The 19,560-nt window shown below is 27.8% G+C and overlaps 2 protein-coding genes across 4 annotated transcripts; one reads left to right on the forward strand and one right to left on the reverse strand.

Annotated features, from left to right (window-relative positions):
• Positions 1–144: 144 nt before the first annotated feature.
• Whd (carnitine O-palmitoyltransferase whd) lies at positions 145–14,855 on the reverse strand. 3 transcript variants are annotated; one of them, XM_076381617.1, is made up of 14 exons: positions 14,656–14,855; positions 14,278–14,429; positions 6,573–6,736; positions 6,362–6,498; positions 5,997–6,273; positions 5,176–5,904; positions 4,998–5,105; positions 4,898–4,923; positions 4,408–4,473; positions 2,967–3,081; positions 2,618–2,887; positions 2,148–2,297; positions 1,868–2,077; positions 145–1,773 (listed from the first exon to the last, which is right to left on the reverse strand). In XM_076381617.1, the coding sequence occupies exons 3-14, from the start codon at positions 6,711–6,713 to the stop codon at positions 1,669–1,671; spliced, it is 2,334 nt and encodes a 777-aa protein (XP_076237732.1). In that variant the 5' UTR covers positions 6,714–6,736; positions 14,278–14,429; positions 14,656–14,855; the 3' UTR covers positions 145–1,668. The 3 variants fall into 3 exon arrangements, with proteins under 3 accessions (XP_076237732.1, XP_076237731.1, XP_076237733.1); XM_076381616.1 differs by lacking the exon at positions 14,278–14,429 and having other exon boundaries at positions 14,656–14,854; XM_076381618.1 differs by lacking the exons at positions 4,408–4,473; positions 14,278–14,429 and adding an exon at positions 3,740–3,802 and having other exon boundaries at positions 147–1,773; positions 14,656–14,852.
• Positions 14,856–15,608: 753 nt separating this feature from the next.
• Positions 15,609–19,485, forward strand: Cin (Molybdenum cofactor synthesis protein cinnamon). Its single transcript, XM_076381619.1, has 11 exons — positions 15,609–15,868; positions 16,077–16,225; positions 16,303–16,490; positions 16,562–16,775; positions 16,847–17,131; positions 17,224–17,290; positions 17,370–17,484; positions 17,559–17,834; positions 17,912–18,051; positions 18,137–18,324; positions 18,420–19,485. The coding sequence occupies exons 1-11, from the start codon at positions 15,838–15,840 to the stop codon at positions 18,657–18,659; spliced, it is 1,893 nt and encodes a 630-aa protein (XP_076237734.1). The 5' UTR covers positions 15,609–15,837; the 3' UTR covers positions 18,660–19,485.
• Positions 19,486–19,560: the final 75 nt, after the last annotated feature.

The raw sequence follows: 19,560 nt of genomic DNA on the forward strand, positions 1-19,560 counted from the left end.
ACAAATCAGTAAATTTTAAATAAAAATCTACGATTTATTAAAAAGTAACAAATAAAAGTTTGTAAATCGGCAAATTTCTTTTGTATCAGAATACAATATTGACTCACTATAAGTTAGTTGCTGTCTTTGCTGTACTTTTCTTTGAAAAATTAGTACCGTTTTTTTTCAGCCTCATTATTAATTTTGGTAAAATAAATAAATATCACTAATAGAAATTCATTCAAAATTCATTCTATATAATAATTCATTGTTAGCAACATGTATTCACCTTAGTTATTCATATATTTTTGTAAAGGATACATAATACCCTTTTACCTGCCAGATCATAAGTTCTAACATTTGTTAGCATAGGTTTAAGGATTAAAAATATAACTTACATAAATTTTTAATAGTAATAAATCTTATATTTAAGAATTCTGGCATTTTTGAGCATATAAATTTTGCTTACTTCTAATGTATTTTCTTTTTTTTTCTTTTTCCTTTTAATGAAGTATACAATTGTTGCAAGTTATATAAATATTTACACGTTTTTATAAATTCACGTTATGTAAGTATATTGCATTGATGTTTATTTAATCATAGTCTCCTTTTGTGTTTACATCAAATAAAGTTAATATATAAATCGTAAGATTCTAAAATACCATTAACAAAACCGTAAAAGCACCATTACCTACATGTACAATTTTAACAAAGATGTAAAAAGAATTATACATTATATATATATAAAACTATCTACTTATAACATTAAAAATTTGCATTGATAGGTTGCAGATATAAATTTATGGCATAATATTTCACATACCTACACGTTAAATACTAACATGATCACATTGCATTGAAAATGTTGGGTCATGAATATATAAAATTTCTCATAAATTCAAATAGAAACTAACCATTAATGTAAGGATCCACAATTGCACTAATGGTGTATAATTTTCTATAAACATAGTATTTGATATATAAAACAAGAAATGAGTATTACCTTAAATATTAATATAACATTTAAGCATATTGAATTATTGAATTTAAAAAGAAAGATTAAATTGTTTTAAGGAATTGGTTGAAAGAAATCATCTATGCTTGATGAAATGAACTTAGAACTTTGAATACTTCACCCCAATATCTTGTTGTATTATATTAATAGATGGAAAGTACTAAAAATACGCTGTTACCCAAATTAGACTCGCAAAATATGCCTCGCATCATACAGTTTCTTCGATTAGTAATGTTTTATTATATCTTTAGCGATTACTATAACTCCACATCCACGTTTTTCAACCTCAAAGTAAAGAACTTTAATATTTAAACTACAGTTTACTAAAAATTTTAGCATGTTCTATATGCTTCGTACAGAGTACTTTTCTCTGTGTAACTTCTAAAATGTTAAGCTAGAAAATATTTGCTAAGTATAGTTTATATAACTACTATAAAAATATTCATTATAAAAATAAGTATGAAAAAATTCTGTTCATTCTTTCCTTTGATACGCAGTCTGAAATGTAATGATAATTTGTTTCTGACGCATCATACTTGATTGTGTTCGTTTGTCATTTTTTTAAGTTATCTTCTGTAATTATGAAATTGAGCTGTCTTCAAATTTCTATAAAAAAGTATTCAATGTCATAAGTTCTTAATTATACACAATGATTCTTCTTTCTTGTAAACTAATTACATAGCTCCATTTTTTTGGGCTTGTAACTTCTTGTTTTCAAGGAACAAATCTTTCATATCTGCCAGTGCCTTTTCTATTTGTTTTGCAAATCTGTCAGCATTCTAAACAGGAAAATAAAATAAAAAATGGAATTAGTTGTATTTCATAAATAACGATACTTGCTTAAAAATGTACATATTCATTTTATATCCTTACTGTTTGTGGAGAACTAAGTTTGCAAGAAATATGGAAAAATATCAGATCTTCTCCAGCAATAATATAAGAAACACCATAACCATCATCCGCGACAGGACCGAAACCTCCTCCCGCAGAAATACAATTTGGATATTTTTTCATATCTATTAACGACGTTTGACCATGTGGGGTCTGCGAAGTAGATAGTCTCCATGGTTCACTTAGGACCTCCTATAAAGGAAACAATTTTAAAAATGTTTCTGGGGTAATTTAATTACCGTATATCGTCAAATAATATCACCTTCAAGAAAGGAGAGTCCACTTCTAAATATTTAGATACTACGTATAAACAAAATAGGTGTCTATCTATTCCTTTACCACACATAGCGTCTTGATAGCCTCTTTGATGTTGTTTTGCTGCAGCCATTAACAACTTATGCTTATGTTCTATCTGTAATGAAATGATATGTAAGAAAATGATGTAAAGTAAACACATACTATTTATAGTTTATAAGAATATTTGTACTGATAATTACGCAAATAGTCTAAGTCAATGATATTAAAAAATTGAATTCGTTACTTGTTTCGTATTGCCTCGATTTACGTTACAAAATAAATATTTTTTTTATAATCTCCTTTATTAGTTACATTTTGTCTTTAGACATTAGAAACTAGTTGTATCAGTACAAAATAAGTGATAAATTTAACTCTTTCAGATTTGTTGCTTAGAATAGTTTTATAATTACCAGCACATTTAAGTCTAAAACTTACAGAAGCTTCCTTATCCTCCATTGCTTTCACCCACTCTGTAGATTCAATTGTACATGGTCTTACTGTTTCAGTTCTTCCCTCTTTGAATAATCTGGTCATAGAAGCTTCATAAGTCAAATTAAATTTGCCAGCGTCACGATAGTATGCTAACTGAAGAGCCATTTGTAGATATGCGTCAGGTGACATAGAATTGACTTTCATGAATCCTTTCCCGTATGCATTGTGTACGTAAATGCGTAATTCAACGTCATTCAACAAATTCTTTGCAATCTTTACAAAACAAATAAGAAGTTTTTCTAAGTAGAGGAAAGGTATTAACGAAATAGTTTTAATTTACAAAATATTTTACTTGATATGATTCTTCAATAGCAGTTATGCAGTTTGTATTCAAGTCCCATTGGAGCCGAGTAGGAGATGGAGGTACAAGCTCTGATGTACCTTCAATGTGTCCATCTTTTCCATATCTGAAATATATTCAGAATAAATACTTTATAATGAATATTTTGATGTAAAATAATATTGTTTTGCGTGTGTACTTAGGGGAGAATATAAAAAAGCTTGTGTAAAAGTAAAAAACATTGTTATGAATGTAATATATGAACACAAACGATATTAGTAACAGAATCACATAGAAAGTAAACATTTTATAAGAAAACTTATAAAATAAATTTTTATGTGTTATATTCAAATTTAAAAATGAATGGATAAGACTTTCATATTTCCTTTCTTATTATGTTAAAAGATATGATGCGATGTAAAAAAATTCATTAAAAAGAAAAAGAAAATTGGAAAATTGTGATAAAAAAAAATTATATTACCTTTTATAGCTTTATACTATTTAAATAAACTTTTACGTTTTTTGTATATGTAGACTAGAATATTTGTGTTCATTTTCGTTTTATAAATTTTAAGTGATTATTTATATATACATATATTAATTCAACTATATATGCACACATAAACATTGCTTAACAGAGATTAGCACATATAAATGGGTGCTAAGTTAAACTTAGAGAAAAATTAGTTGCATCAATATATTGGTTAGTTTTTAAAAATTAAATATAAAAAAGGAAAATGTTAGAAAAACGTTAAAACGAAAAAGTGAAAAGAAAAAAAAATTACCGCATTTCCACCTCATTAGCGATAACATATTCCCATAGAGATGCCATAATAGGAGCATCAGCCCTAATAACCATTGTAAATAAAATTGTTTAAATTATAATTAATAAATGCAATAATAAATGCATAATAAATGCACGTAAAATTATTTATACTCCACCAATTATTAAAACCACCAATGACATAGATAAAGATAAAACAAAGAGATGGCAGAATTTATATAGATCCTCAAAGATACAGTATACTTTATGCAAAAAGTATTCCATTTTAATTATTTTCCTTTTAGGAAAAATATTTTCAATAAAACTTACTCTATTCAATTTTCAATTGAGTAGAAAAAATATTCAATTTTCATTAAGCATGCTCTAATACTCTACTATATCAACAACTATAATAATTGTATTATTACATATAAAATAAATAATTATACACATATATAGAATATTAAATATGACTTTTTTTGTATTGTAAGTGCATGGAATTTAAGGAAAATTGTAAATAATAACTTTTAGCGTATTCATTTTTAATTAAATAAAATCTTTGAAGTTCTTAATGAATAATATCTGTTATTAGTTGTGTTACGTTGAACCTTCTGAAAGATCAGAGAAAAGTCATGAGAAGCAAAAGAAATAGTGAAGAATGATACACCAAAAACTATGAAAGATTCTTACTGTCTGCTGCAGGTTTCCTGAGACATCACGTACTCCCATAAATGTGACATTATTGCAGCATCTGCCCTGCTCATTACTTTTTATTATGTATAGATTTCAATATAATGCAGTACAGCATTATAATACCAATTTTTAATAATACATATATATTTTAATGCGTGAATATATTTAGATAAATGAAATGAGAATATTTTTATGTTTTTAATGTCAATAATCAAGATCAGTAGTAAATTTCTACATGTATGAAGAACTATAAAATCTAATGTAATAAAGATGTTTCGCATATTTGTTGCAAAGAATACATGTTGTTTTATCAGTACAAATTATGAATAAGTCATTGATAAATATATGACATATAATGTTTACTTATAAATTAAGTTTATTGCGAAACAACTTTTTCAACCATCTTCTTGTCTTATATAAATATAAAATTAAATAAAAATGGTCTATTTTAGTTTCTTTAATATGTTTTTTTCTCAGAAAAACTTACCACGAGTGTTCAGCATTGAAACCAGTCTGTAAAATGGAAATATTAATATTTATTATGTTTGTATATTATATTTAGTTAGTGTTTAAATAATGTTACTTACTCTACCATTGCTCCCGACGCACAAAGTAAATGATTTATCAAACCATCTGTCATATCCTTTACCATGTAATAGAATTCGACCATATTCATCTAACTTTTCTGGTTTTGCCTAATAACGTAAAATATTACGATAATACTGTAGATTTGAGAACAGGATTTATTTCAATGATATGACTTACTGGATCATATATATATGGAATATCGTCTAATGCAACTACAAATGCTGCTTTTTCAATGAGATCTAAGGACGCCTTGTTTACTCCTTTTGCAAAGAATTCTTCTCTGGCTTTCGCCCATGTTGGTCTTTCACCAGCTGTTAATGCAGCCAACTTCTCTTCTCCTTCTGAAGGTTCTGATTTATCGTTTAAAATTTGTTCCATTTGAATTTCAATTTCACAAGGTAGCAGAATTCTATTTTTATGATAAATAGGAACTTTGAAATATCTGCCTTTATGATATACAACAATGTGCTTAGAGTCCTGATAATGTACAAGTTTGTCTGTATCATGACCCGGTATTCTCGTAGTATTAAATAATCTTTCATACTGCCATGAACACAAAGGTACCAAACCTTGGATCAATATTGGTTCTAATTCTTGTCGCTCAATTAGGCGTCTGTATTGAAGGCACGCATAAATAACACTTGCAGCACGGGCAGATTGCACAGTAGTGGGATGCATAAGGATAGCATCAATACCATAAAAATTTGAATTCACCATAATTGGAGATCGTCCACGCAAGTAAACGTATTCCTCCCACCAATCAGAAACGTAATTAGTTGCCCACCAAGATTTCAAAATTAAGTAACGCTGAAGTTTCACAGCAATGCCGTTTTCAAATTCTTTAGCTAGCTTTTCCATGCGAACATAGTTTTCGTCGTCTAGCAGTGGTCGAACACTTCGCAGGTACTGCATAAATAAATATACTTTTAAGTATCAGACGAAAAGGTGAATGTTTACTTATAAGTAGCATAGAATTATAAAGTATTTCATATTCTAACCCGTTTCATTGTATCTTTTACTGAAGGTAATGGAAGTCGTGGTAAGGACCCTTGAAAACTGTACAGCATTGGTTTTTGCCAACCGAAAAATAATTTTACTAATGTGGTCCAGATTCTTGTTACTCGTGAAACACTAGACCCCTTTCCTCTCGATTCATACATCCATCCTTTGTAGATAAGCAGTAATTTTAAAGTATATCGAATTGCATATATTGTCAACAACCATAAAAGAAGTCCAATTACAAAGCACCCAGTTACATGTGCCACTATTTCAGTCCTATTAATTTAAAAAGTAATTAGTAACCAATAAATGTGCAACTATAAAGTAGATTTATGCAGGAGGAGTGTAATATAATTAAATTTACCCTGAAAGATATGGTGCTGTTTTGCCAACAAGGTCATATGGTACCTTGTACCCTGCAAGATGTACTGCAGTTACTATTGCTATAGTTAGCCATAAGCTTGCTAAGGAAGCTGGGTATATGCCACTCCTTAAATTGTTCTGAAATTAATGTAATTGTGTTATGTTAGATTTTTGTTTTGAAATGGTATTAATATAATGTTTTTTATACTTACAAGAGATCTAAAAAACCTTTTTTTCCAAGAACGAACACCTGACTGCCAGACTAAATTTAAAACTTCTCTATCGAAATTAACATCCCATCCTTCATGAGTGATAGAAAAACTAAATGCTACAGCTGCATGAGCTTCCGCCATGGCATTTGTTATTTATTACAAATCTGAAATTGAAAATATCATATTAACAATAGACAATTCTAAGTATAAATATCATAAAAAAGTAAGAAAAATTTTATATAACATTAAATAATTATAATTTTTTAGACAAAGTTGTTTCTATGATGCTGTTTTAAACTTTTATTTAAATTTCGTTAATATATTTGAAGCGTGAATAGCAAGTTTTAAATACCCAAAATTAATTATAATATAAGACAATTATATGAATATCCATTGATGATTAATTATTGGTTTTATTGTTTTTTAATATATTTAGTTTTTAACGCGTTACAGTATTGATGAAGACGAGTTAAAAAATGATTGAAAATGAGTGCTGCTGGACAAATTGATTTGTTTAAAAAATAATACAATCACATTTTACGAAAAAAGTTTGAGTATGTTTAATATTGGATCATTTATCGTCGCTAAAATTAATGAACAGAAACGCTTCTATTTAAAACACGCGCTGACTAACGAACTGAAAATTACAGATTGGTATGAGTCATACATTATGCATTTCTTGCAAAACAAAAACAAATTTTCAGCTATACAAAAAATTTAGAACAAAAGAATTAGATAAAGTGGAATTTATCAAATTTGATTAAAACTAGACAAATACAAAAACATCGAACAAAAACAAAAATTAAAAAATAAAAATCAGTTTCCAACAAATAGTACTCGAAATTCTGCGGTTCCTAAGAACTTTGCTGGCACAAATGCTATTGTACAGTATGTTTTGAATGTATAGTTGCGTGTGACATAATCACGATATAAGCGCGTACAATAGGATGCATAAAGGAAGGCAAAAGTGTGCAAGGGACATCACCCGCGGCTAGGACTGAATTACCGCTTGTGCGTTTCTCTTATGTAACCTTGGACTTTGGACGACGTTCGTCTGGCTGGAAGAGTGGCAACAATTTTAACAAACAATTACTTGATCTCGCTGTACATTCTAAGCCTGTTTGTCTATTATATTCACAGTCTGACATAGTGACTATTATAAATTCTAAATTCATATTCATGTTAACTATTTATGTGTGTACTCATTTCCATCAATAATATCTCTTGGACTCTTGGTCTAATGTTGCTTCAAAAATGACACAATCTAACGAATTATGTTTATCAAAATATATTGTATATAAAACTATCTTATGGTCGTAATGTGAAAATCACATTTCTTAAAGTGTGCCACTTTTGAAGCAAATGTGCAATATGAAAGTTCTCTTGAATTTAGATTCGATGAGTCATTTAGTTTTCTTGGAACTAGATAGTTTTTCAGTTTATTTAGTCATTGCTTTTAAGAAGGCAAACTTAAATTGTTAGTGCGTAAACTGATTTGATAAACCACTTTCCTTCGTTTTTACGGTTCTAAGTACCGAATATAGGAACGAGTTTCTATCGAGACTAAAGTAGACCAGTAAAAGCCCTGTAATTCGTAATAATATAAACTATAAATATACTAAATTCTTCTAAATAAAAAGAATCTCACAATAAAGTTATATAATAAAATATCGTACATACGTAATAAGTAGTTCAAACGTCATAAACATTTTATAATAGTAAAAAGGCGTAATCATTTGTCACTGATAAACTATACACATAAATAAATGACGCAAGGGGGAAATATCATTTTTGTTATTTGCTTCGCTTTGAATAAATCTACTACATTGCAAAATTTATCAGTATCGTAATTGATTGTGTTCCCGACGATTTACTACAGCCAAGGTTAAATCTTTACGCTTTATAATCAATTTCCGTGTACTTTAATTACACAAGTTTTATCAGTTACATGAGCGAACGTCGTTTTCTCTTTTCTAGAAATTCAAACAATAATAATACTAAAATACATATGTATATTGATACTCTCATTCTAATACCACATATGAGATAATTAATTCGTTTGTGTACTAATACTATGAATGAGAAATAATCATAAAAATTATAAATTTATAAGACTGTGTAATTATATAAATTATAAAACTAGATCGAAATAATCAATTTTTCTGTTAGGGTACTTGTTCATATTTGTATGTCTTTAGATTAAAATCACGTATAGAAACAAAATTTTCATACATAAAGTGAGAAATTATCTTTTTTGTTCAAGTTTACTTATTAACATGTAAGATTAAAAAATAATATTCCCTTTCAATAAAAATTCTTTCTTTCTTTTTTAATGATTTCAATCAGAAAGCACAAAAATATGGACAAATAACATCCTGTAAAATTTTATTTCTGTTATACATATGGTACTAAAAATTTCTTTAATATAGAAAATGATTCCAAACTTTTGCCCGAATGCGTATATTATACAGGGCATTTCAGAATTGACGATACAAGCGAGAAGGAGATGATTTTACATGAAAAAATAAGTCGAAAATATACAATACACTTTTTGATATCGTGGTTCATTTTCGAGAAAACTGAGTTGGAATTATGGTCGGGTACAAGCGTACAAAAGTATAGTTTTGAGTGTTTAAAAGGTACACTAGGTACAGGGAACACTCATTATCAGTCCAACTACTGACTATCTTTCTACGGTACCTTAGGAACATTTTCCTTTTCCCGTTTGCCCCTCAAACTACTAAAACTGTAATTCGGTACACTTATACTCGGTCAAAATTCAAAGTCAATTTTCTCGAAAACGAAGCGTGCTATGAAAAATTTGTATTCCACATTTTCATTTTATTTTTTCATGTAGAATCACCCCCTTTCCACTTGTACCATCAGTTGGTCTGGAACACACCGTATAAATGACCTGAAAATGCAGTTCTTACACAGTATACTATTGCATCATCAAGCTTACAATAGAATGCAAATATCACGCTTCCTAGATTAATCTATGCGTCGATTTATCAGAGTTAAGATTGAAAAATATGGCTCTAGTTCTATGAAAAAAACAAAATAACAGGCTGATAACAACTGTCTACTGTACAGTGTACAATAGCCGAATATCATTTGCGTATACCTAGATAAATATAGCTAACTACTTTTACTTTACAAAAGGTATACTTTATAAAAATTTACTTAATAAATTTTGTCTGTTTGTCCAAGTATCGGTACTTTATTTACCAGTGGCCAATTTTGTCATTTATGACCTATCGAAGTAACTAAACTTCTTTTTTAGTAAGATTTGCTTTTGTATCGGTAAGTGACACCCCTATTTGCAACATATCGTAATGATAGTATTCACGTATCAACGTGTACAGGCCGCAATTGCGGCTTCTTAAGTAAGGTCAACTGGCCTATTTCCTCTTGCTCTACAATTTCGTTCTCACCGTTTGCAGTGATGCAGCCTACACGCGTTGTAAAGTACAACGATACCTTTTTATTGATTGACCTATCGATTTACAGGTGTCCATGTGCACTATGCGTTTGGATGGATATACATCTAGCTTTAGCAGGAGTAAAAAATTCTAATTAACTGGCAAAAATATGAATTATGTACACTGCGAAACAAAATACTTAAATTTTCAAGCACACAAAAAATAAATTTTGTTAATTTTCATGAAATTTTCTTTTATATACTATTACCCTTCGGTTGAAATGTATTAATTACATTTTTAAATAAAAAATAATAAATTATTTTGAAATGGAGAGTATTTCATAATTACACGTTATCATTTAATTACCCAACAACGGAAGATACCTTTTTCCTGATTTGTAACTATGCAGAATGTCAATAATGGTTATATTATAAAAGCAAGGAAATGTTTCCTTAAATAAATATTCCAAAATTTAGGAACAAATTTTTGTTTTATTATGTGCAAATCTTAAAATGCAGATTAGGTATGTTTCAGAAATAAACTGTCATGTTTTAAGAACTACATATTTCCGTGAATTTTAAGAATGTAAGAAAACCCTGATTTATGAACACATGCATGTGCATGTCTGCAAACACTTCCTGCACTTAAGTATACCTAATAGATGCTGTCCACTTAAAATTAAAATCAGTCACTATTCTAATAAATAGTATCTTCCTGATAATTTAATATAATTCAAACCATTAATTCATTCTGATAAAAAGAAATAAGTAACTGTTTAATATTAACAACGAAAATAACACTTATAGTTGTATCTATAACCGGTTCAGGTTTTTCCTGTAGAATTCCATCAGAAGAAAAAAGTCCACAAAAAAGTAAAAAAAAAGTATAATAAACAATGTAGCCGTTTGACCTTTCTTTATTTTGAAGGTTTAAAACATACACGCTTGAAATTCGGTTACTTATTTCTGAGATCCCCTGTATATGTTCGACCAATCGAAAACAATGTTTTGATATGTACCGCAAATGGACCACTAATCTATCGAATTACAGGCATTCAAAATAGGACCAATTCTAAGCACATCCGATTGCATAATGATTGCTTTTTGCTGATAGCACAAAAATGCAAACTGAAATTTAAATAACTGAAATATAAATACTTTATGTAATTGGCCAATTCTAAATATTAATTAATTTAAAATAATTTACGTTAAATATGTGAAACAATATTATTTTTAAACAAACATTAAAATAAGAAAATCTTTGTTTGTTAGTTATTAATACTTTCATGCTAACTTTTTCAATCGTTTAAGATATAAGTTTTAAGGTAATTTTTGTAAATTACTAATACGTTCGTGATTGACTATAATCTGCATAATTTTTGTTCTTAATTTTTTCTCGAATTCCAATGTAAACAATTATTAATTGACAAAACGTTTACATGAATATAATTTGTTAATTAATGATACAATAAGTACTTTTTTATTAATCATAATTACATATTTAAGTTAGCGAATTAATATAAGCAGTTGAAATCATAATTTATTAGAGAAGGACAATTATTTTACATAAATACGTGAAAGAACATATTTTAAGCAAAGTTAAGAACGATTCGTAAAATATATACATGTGTTATATGTGTTACATTATACATATATTTACATCTACAGTTTTGATGAAAGTCTAGGATTATAATTATAAAGAAGAATTGTGTATTAGTACAAAGACAGAAAATATTTGAAATATTTACATTTCTTGATAAGTTTGTTCTTATATCTTTTAATACTTTTATGCAAAATCCAGTTTATGAAGTGGAACCTACTAAAGCTTACGTGTTTTTCAAAAATGACAATTTAATTTTATTTTTTATTTTGTCGAATATTTGTCCAGATGAAAGTTCCTACGAAACGCGCAGAGAAATCATTTTGTATATTTTTCCTTGTAAAATATTTCATTATAAGACTACTGTTTAAATTTAAAAGTATCTGAGTGAAAGTTGTAAATTTTCAAAACGCATAGTTTATAAAATACAAATGTTTTCGTGCATTAATGATAGTAATCCTTGATATACAGTTACAATGCTGTATTCAAATAACATATTAATAAATGTATTATATCTTTTATAAAAAATTATTTCTACCACAAAAGTTCTCGCGTTAATTGATTTGGATTGCTCATTGTTGCCATTTGTCAAAGTTATGATAATTAATCACAGAAACCTACGTTCTGAATTAAGAATGCAAATGACGACATTAAATGTAAAAACATGACTCACGAAATAGTTTTTTGTTTCCACATAATACCTAAAATCGACAGCGATTTGAAGGTTACCGCCATTTGTGGAAAGAGAAGGTTAGACTACAGAATAAAGGATACTTTAATAGGACATTTACTAGATACTTTAATAGGATAATTACGATTTTTTAGAACTTACAACAACAGAATCAAGTTTAATATACACTATTAAATAATTGGCAATTTCATAAAAATTAGTTCCAGTAACTAGAAGATCTTGTAAAAAAATTCTCTAATTATTTTTTATGAAATGATTAGCAAAATAATAATATATTATCAATTATTTAATCAAACAAAGTAGTTATTACTAATAGAACAACATTTATGACTTATTCTAAGTGCCAAATTCAAATTTATAAAAAGATGTAGTTGGTTAAAAGTATCTTGTTTAGATGTTTGTAACAATCAACTAATATAGATAAACTATCTTGATTTTTTTATTTTAACTTGTTAATAATGATAATACATGTATAAGCTTATTTTCATCAATGAAAGTTCAGGATCACACACTATATAGGTACTATTGGTGATATCAGTAAAAAAAAACTGATAAAGATGGAAATGAATGGAATTTAATTCATATCTGATATCATTATCAGGCAGTTTAATGACCTACTACATATTTGAAACATTGTTTTTGTGATAAAAGAAGTAAGCTTCTACTTCTTTAGAAAAGTGTACAATTTTCAATTGTTTATAAAAATAATTTTGTAAATTAATATTACATTAAATAAAAACACAATGGTATAAAAATAATTTTTGTGTAAAACTCGTCATTATTTTATACTAAATAAAATATTTTTATTTTAAGATATTAGTACTATAAATTCTGAATACATAATGTTAATATTTAATAATTAGATACTTTGTGATGTTGAAGAAACATTTCAAATAAAAATTTTATGAAAATATTATGGATATTTTACTTTGTTCACATTAAATGTAAATTTATAGGAAAAACTATTTAAATTCAGACTTAATTGGCAATTGTAACATAAATATGCAACAGTTGAGGAGATCAAGAATATGCAGAGAGTATTTTAATATTCAATGAAAACAAAAATTTCTTATGTTCTTGTAGAAATTTCTATAATTATAGTACTTCTATTATTAGTAGAGTATTATATAGTTCTTATAATTAAATTCATTTAATTTCGTGATAAAATAAGACAGTAATATGTAAAATGAAAACACAAAAACAATTTCCTCATATGTCCCTAAATAATTTCTAACTAAAAACATCAAAATGTTCTAATAATTAAAAGACAGATATTTAATAAGAATATCATTCAATATTATAATCTACATGGACAAAATGTAGTAAACATGAAAGTGGTAAAAAAAGAGTAAATAGATCATTAAATTAAAACATAAAAAATTATAGTTTTTACAAAAACTAAAATATAGTTAAGTATATATAGTTTTTACAAAAAATAAAATATAGTTAAATATATATACTTTTTACAAAAACTAAAATTTTATTACGAAAAATTGTATGTGTTATCTAATAATAATATAATCTAATCTAATAATATAATAAAAAATAAATGATATTTCCAAAATCAAACATACGAAATTTACTGTACTATTAATTTTCATAAATACGAAATCCATTTTTCAAGAAAGAGTAATAAATAATACGTAATAATACATAGAATGCGAAATTATTGAAATAAATAATACAAAAATAGTAAACAAATGTTTATAATACACCAACAAGAAACGCAATAACAGATCAATAACAGATCAATAATAGATCAATAATAGATTTCTATGAACACGAAAAATTGTAAACACATTTAACGACGTTCCATATGGTCTACCAAAAAAAGTATTTAAATATTCTTAATAAAAAGTTCTTACTGTATTCGTTAAAAACTAGAAAATTAAAATTTAATTTGATTTTACACCTGCGCAACAATAATTTAGACTACATTCCAATGTTTATAAAAAGAATTCAACACGTGTATCAATCGTGTGCTTATACATACATGCTCCTAAACTTTAGCGTTGAAACGTTGAATTTTCGTATACGTTAAAAAATTAAGTACAGCATTCACAGTGCACCTTTTTGTATTCACTGTTTTCCTATGACACGAGGTAACATCCGTATTCTTCCTCGTAAGAGAAACGTCTATTTACGCTACGTTGCGTCCATGTAAATAAAATGGAAGACAAAGGTTATTAGCCTTAAGAACCAAAACTTGCGCGCTGATTGGTCAGAACGAAGGGTGTGTGTGGTCGAGCCTCCCATCTTGGATTTCAACACACAAGTAGGCCAAAATAATCTAGCTATTAATAGAACGCTATTCCCTTACGTGCAACTGCATCAATGAGTAAATATAATATGAAACTATGAAAATCATTACCTCGATCACTGGACGGGCCTCTGGTGCGCGTAAAAATGAATTTATGAAGAAAATATCCCACAGGTCAGTCGTCGAATCTTTGAACGTTCAATCCCAACACACCTCCTGTTGCACTGATGCCGTTGCGACTTCGTAACACTCGACTCAGTCTGCTTTTAACTCCCTCTCCTATATTCGGAATTGCACCGAACAACCAAGCTACCAACTTGTTGGCTGAACTAAATTATGAAATTTTAACCACTTACGTTGAATATTTATGTACACTATGCTACAGTTATTGCACAAATTGTTTTACGCTTGACTGTATATGTGAAAAATAATTTGGTCAATGCGCATGCGCTATCGCCATTCCTACGCTGTAAATTTATAATAAAGAATCTACATTTGTAATTGTGTTTACGTAGCATTTTATGTGTACATTTTATGGTTATACTTAGTGTGTAGATAGCTTAGTTGAGAATATATATTGTAAACATTCGACTAGATTTTATTTTTTTTCATTTAATTATATATATTTTTCGTATATTGTCCATTTAATGCACCGATATAACTTTAAAATTATGATTTTTTGAATATCGTAATTAAAGAAATCGTTTTATTTTGCACTAACAATTAAGAAATAAAAAATTGTTTATTATATTTATGTTAATTTTCTAACAACTGAGCGATATGTATTTGACATTGTGCAAATATTATTGGTTAAACGTAAAATGTGAATTTGTTTCTTGTTTCTCACGATTTGTTTAGTAAAAATATTGACCATTTAAGTTGTAGGTTTTGATTATAGTGTCGTTTGGTACAATTAACATCTTGATATGTTTTAATTATTATAAGTATCTGTTACGCAACAGAGCATGCGCTCATGCAAGAGTGAAACAATACGAAAGGTTGGCCGCACTGCAAATAGAATCTCGTGACTTCACTTTGAAAGAAATTATTTATACATATATATCTTTAAATGTATACGTAATACGTATATAATACACTTATTTCTCCTAGATTTAATATTTTTATACTTTTTTAATGAATTTTTTAATTATAATGATATGTTAATTACATTATTATAAATTAGTTATATGGGTGTGCGTTGAATGTCAGCAATTTGATCTTATCTTAATTGTACTATTACCAGAAGAATAAGTACTTTGAGATTTCCAGAGAGACAATTATTGATATAAAAGCATGAATTCAATAAGATTTGGAATATTAACTGGTAAACATTTGATTTTTAATATGCAATTATAAGTTACTCATAAATTACTTATAATTATAATATGCTACAATTTTTAACTATATGTTATTGAATATTAAATTTTAAATAAGCTTTAATTTGCTGTCAATTAATATTAGAATTTCTTATTTCATATTATTTTAAAATAGGAATGATTTTTGCTAATATATTGATGATTTTTTATTTTTAGTCAGTGACAGCTGCTATAAGAACAAGAGTGAAGATAAAAGTGGGCCTGCAATAGAACAATATATTAATGATGAACAAACTGAAAGTAGAAAAATTAATGGTGTAGTATACTGTAAAGAAATTGTGCCAGATGAAGAATATGCTATTAAGGTACTTATATTTTATAAAATTATTCTTATGGAAAATTTTTGAAATATTAACATTATATTAGATTTATTGTAATATAGGAAACTTTAATTTCTTGGAGCGATAGTAGAGAGATAGATGTTATTCTTACAATTGGTGGAACAGGATTTGCTAAAAGAGATGTTACACCTGAAGCAACAAAACAAATTATTCAGAAAGAAGCTCCTGGCATAACTATAGCCATGTTAACTGCAAGCTTAAAAATTACTCCAATGGCTATGTTATCTAGGTATTTTATACTTTAAATTATCATTAAAATTTAATTACATATTATTAATAATTTTAATGAATTTTATTAAGAGCTGTATGTGGGATACGAGACAAGACATTAATTATTAATTTACCTGGATCACCAAAAGCAGCAAAGGAATGTTTGAGTGTAATTGGAAATGCTATACCACATGCAGTAGATTTAATTAGAGATAATAGAAAAAATATAAAAGATACTCATGAAAAAGTGCAAACTCCTTTTTCTATGGGAGGCTGTTCACACATGTGTCAAGATAACATTACAGTAAGATTTATTTTGTAATTTCTTTACATAATTTATTTATAATAGAAATATATATAAATAAATATCGGTAGTTGTGTTTAGGAAATGTAGTTGATCGCTATAGAGAATCACCATATCCAATGATTTCTGTGGAAGAGGCCTTACAAATAATTGGTACACAAACAGAACCATTAAATTACAACAATAAATCAGTAATAAATATAGAAAATGCTCATGGAAGAATATTGGATGGTGATTTATATTCTAAATACAATTTACCACCATTTAGAGCATCTATTAAAGATGGCTATGCAGTCATAGCAAGTGATGGTACAGGCAAGCGAAAAGTTTTAAGTGGTATAAAAGCAGGAGATAATGTGAGTAATACTACACTTCCTACATGTATTACTATAAATATAGTTATATAATTATAGTGGTATTACAAAGCTCCATATTTATAAATTTATAGATCACTACAATCAAACTTCAACCTGGCACTTGTGTACGAGTAAATACTGGTGCTCCAGTTCCAGATGGTAAATTTAATACATACCTGATACATTATCCTTTGCCTTACTCATCACTATTGTTTTTTTTATTATTATTATATTACAGATGCAACTGCAGTTATCCAAGTTGAAGATACCAAACTTCTACAAGGAACTTCAGACAATACAGAAGAAAAGGAAATTGAAATAATGACAGAAATAAAATATGGACAGGATATTAGGTATTTTACATTTTATAGTACTATAGTATTGAAGAATATCAACATAACAGTTTTATTTTTTAATTTATTTTAAGACCTATTGGTTGTGACATTAAGAAAGGAGAATTAATTTTAACGTCAGGAACTAAACTCGGAGCCGTAGAATTAGGTCTTATCGCAGCCTGTGGGTACAGCGAAGTATCAGTGACTGATCTTCCAGTTGTCGGTGTATTATCTACTGGAGATGAATTACAATGTCCTGGTGCAGATTTAATGCCAGGCCGTATATACGATAGCAACAAAGTAACACTATTATCGTTGTTGAAAGAAAATGGTTTTGATCCTCTGGATATGGGTATTGCATTAGATGAGTAAGTGTATTTATAAATTTCGAAATATAAATAACTTTATTTGTTAATCATTTACATTTGATATGTATTTTATGTAGCGAGATGACTATGGTACATAAAATTAAACATGCTTTAAAACAAGTAGATGTACTTGTAACATCTGGATCTGTGTCAATGGGTGATAGAGATATGTTGAAACCCATTTTACAACATCATTTTAATGCTACAATACATTTTGGTAATACTATTATAAAAGTGATATGGCTAGAATAATAGCTGCAGTAAATGTACATGTAAAAATTAATGATACATAAACGTTTTAGGGCGTGTGAACATGAAGCCTGGAAAACCAACTACGTTTGCAACATGTACTTTTGAAAACAAAAAAAAATATTTCTTGTGTTTACCGGGTAATCCAGTTTCTGCAACAGTCACCATGCACCTGTTTGCATTACCCTTATTGAAAGTGTTATGTAAAGACTACACTACGCCCACTATTGTGAGAACCAAAGTACGTAATATTTTTTTATTCACTTCATTTCAATTGACTTCATATTCATTTCACTTCATATTCTGCATAATATTTAACATATATTTCACTGATAGTTAACGTCGTCCTATAATTTGGATCCACGCCCCGAATACGCAAGAGCAATTTTAAAATGGAATAATACCGATACGTTACCTCTGGCCTACAGTACTGGAAATCAAATCAGTAGTAAATTGCTTAGCTGCAAAGATGCGAACGCATTATTAATGTTACCAGGACGAACAATGAACAGAACTCAATTACGTGAAGGAGACGTGGTATCAGCAATGGTACTGGGATTGTCACAATACGCATAATTGAATGAAAAGGATATTAACACGTTCGCTACCATAGTAATTTGGGAAAAGTACTCTATAACATATCGCGCATGTATTTCAGAAGTGACACAACTCCAAAAATGCGTTTTTCGAGTTACGATTGTGAATTAGTTTGGTAAATACTACTCTATTCATTATAAAAATTTTGTTAATTAAACTTTGAAATTATAAAATTTAGTCGAAGATCTAGCAAAAATCACAAAGTATTTGAACGATGATAGAAAAATCACCTATTCTTTAGACGAATTATTCAAATAAGATAACTTTCCTTAGGTAAAACTACTCTTTATGTTATTAATACTTATTTAGTAAAACATATACTTTTTTTAAGTTATGTCACTTTCGAAATACATGTGCGACATCATATCGTGTTTTTTGTATTTTCGTACAAGGAAATTTTGAATTTCTATTTTTTAAACATGACTTCATTTGTGCCTGTGATTATAAGATACAGAATTATTATTGTCACAAATGTAATATATAAATAATGTAAGAATATATAAATCAGAATTTGCGCGTGACAGTGAACATAGCGAACGAATAAAACGAAAAAAGAGAATGTATTAAACATTCTATAATTTTATACATTTTTACTAATAGAAATGGAAAATATATTTGTATATAGCATCTATAAGGGAATAAGGTTTTCATCCAATCTTTTATAAGCTGGATATTTGATATTCTCATTGGATATTTTAAAAGACAAATTACTAAAACAGTTTCTCTATTGTATGTTTAAGTTACATACGATAATGAGATTGTACATTAAAAATTATCGATGTTGATTCAATTAAATCGTTTATTATATTATGAATTCATTGTCGTTTATTTATTCTTTCCTTTTCAACTTTGCAGTTTCCAATCTGCTGCATTCTGTTTT

Source organism: Calliopsis andreniformis, chromosome 6 (genome assembly GCF_051401765.1).
Source record: "Calliopsis andreniformis isolate RMS-2024a chromosome 6, iyCalAndr_principal, whole genome shotgun sequence".
Classification (NCBI taxonomy): domain Eukaryota; kingdom Metazoa; phylum Arthropoda; class Insecta; order Hymenoptera; family Andrenidae; genus Calliopsis; species Calliopsis andreniformis.